Genomic DNA, 1,576 nt, shown 5'->3' with positions numbered 1-1,576 from the left:
GGGTGGGGTACATCAAGCAGGAATTGTTGCCACCCTGGAGGTCCTCGACCATGGAGTAAATTATAAGAGAATTTTGGAAATCCTCGACCAACACCTCATCCTAGAGACAAGTGCGTCCTACGTGACGGTTGTCCTCTGCAGGGTCGATGATATCATGACGTCATCAGAGCTGAATGTAAAGAAGCCCCTCACAAACTCACCTGATCAGCCAGCAAAGACCCCAGACTGGAATACGCATCGGCAAAGTATGGACCATGGAGAAGAGACTCCTTCAGAATGACCTCGGCTTCTTCATTCCTGGTCTGAGTCCTGCAGAAAACATGCACTACTGAGAGATTCTGGGGTCAGGAGCGGCTTGTGCAGGCCCATTTAGGTCTTCAGCGTCTTTGAGGACTTGGATGTTGGGACTAATCCACTCCCGTACCTGAGTAAATTCCCCAGATTGAACAGTGCCCGGCTGTGCTGCGGGCTGATCTCCAGCGCCTTCCTGTAATATTCCTCAGCCGCTGTAACATTGGTGGTCAGGGTGCCGAGGTTGTTCAGCGCGCTGGGGTGCTTCGGGTACAACCTACGGCCAAGAACAAGTCCATCAGAAAATCGTCCATACAGCTAAATTATGACTTTTCTGGATTGGCACCTCAGGGGTGGGGTTTGGGAAGCTTTGCCCATAATGGGTGCACAATTGAACTTTCCAATCACACCCAGAGCTGCATTCAAAATTCTGCTGGCTTCCTGTTAGCTCTCAGTACAAGGACGCTGTAAACTGCAGAGAAGCGTTGACCCCGAACCTCAGAAGGTTCTGAAGGATAGTACTGACACATCTCACACTTGTGAATTCAGCTTTAGGGGGTTACTGGAGAATCAAATCAGATTGTCAGGTCTGCGGGCGACTCGCACGTACCGTAGGACAGTTTTGTAGTGTTTTATCGCCTCCTCCTTCCGACTCTGGTCTTTAAGAAAATTGGCGTAGTTGTAATGCACTTTGGCGTTGTGCGGCAGCGTCTGAACTCCGGATCTGCGGCAGAAGAAAGTCACCAATGAGAGAAGGTCACGGCACAATGGCGCGCTCCACTTTACCGCTTTCAGTCCGCACCTGAACAGCGACTCCCGGGAGCGCCAGCACTCGCTCTGCGACACCGACTTACAGGAGAAGAGGACGAGGAGGAGGAGGAAGCAGAAGGTGGCGGCAGAGGAGCCTCCAGGACCCACCCGGGAGGAGAGTCTCTTCAGTCCGTGGATGCAAAGAATACAGAAACCCATGCTGGAGACGGGAGAAGCAGAAACCATAAATCACCCCAACAAAAGTATTCACGCCCCCCGTATATTGTGTGTTCAAGAGCTTAAAAATTACAAACCGCACACTTTTGGATGAAGTTTGTACAAACCCCCCCTATTATGGTTCGTGTCACAGGATTGTCCCAGTAAAATTGGGACTGTTGTCAAATTATCAATAACATGAAATGTTGTAGGCGGTTACGGCAGCCATTATCAAAACAACCGCTTGCAGTCAGTAATTAGGAACCATCTCTTGTTTCCAGACTTTTGATGAAAATAATGTTTTCATTCACCGACATTT

At 49.7% G+C, this 1,576-nt stretch overlaps 1 protein-coding gene across 1 annotated transcript in view; it reads right to left on the bottom strand.

Annotated features, from left to right (window-relative positions):
• Positions 1–192: 192 nt before the first annotated feature.
• Positions 193–1,576, bottom strand: part of LOC142260406 (protein O-mannosyl-transferase TMTC1-like) — a gene marked incomplete at its 3' end in the record, with an annotated part of 23,421 nt that continues 22,037 nt past the window's right edge. The window contains exons 10-13 of the mRNA XM_075331903.1: positions 1,094–1,261; positions 902–1,015; positions 425–568; positions 193–309 (exon numbers count right to left, since the gene is read on the bottom strand). Coding sequence (XP_075188018.1) covers positions 193–309; positions 425–568; positions 902–1,015; positions 1,094–1,261 — 543 coding nt within the window. The remainder of the gene's footprint in view (positions 310–424; positions 569–901; positions 1,016–1,093; positions 1,262–1,576) is intronic.

Source organism: Anomaloglossus baeobatrachus, unplaced genomic scaffold (assembly GCF_048569485.1).
Source record: "Anomaloglossus baeobatrachus isolate aAnoBae1 unplaced genomic scaffold, aAnoBae1.hap1 Scaffold_1018, whole genome shotgun sequence".
In the NCBI taxonomy this organism is placed as follows: domain Eukaryota; kingdom Metazoa; phylum Chordata; class Amphibia; order Anura; family Aromobatidae; genus Anomaloglossus; species Anomaloglossus baeobatrachus.
Note: the sequence above shows the minus strand (reverse complement) of the source record. Positions and strands in the feature narration are given on the sequence as shown.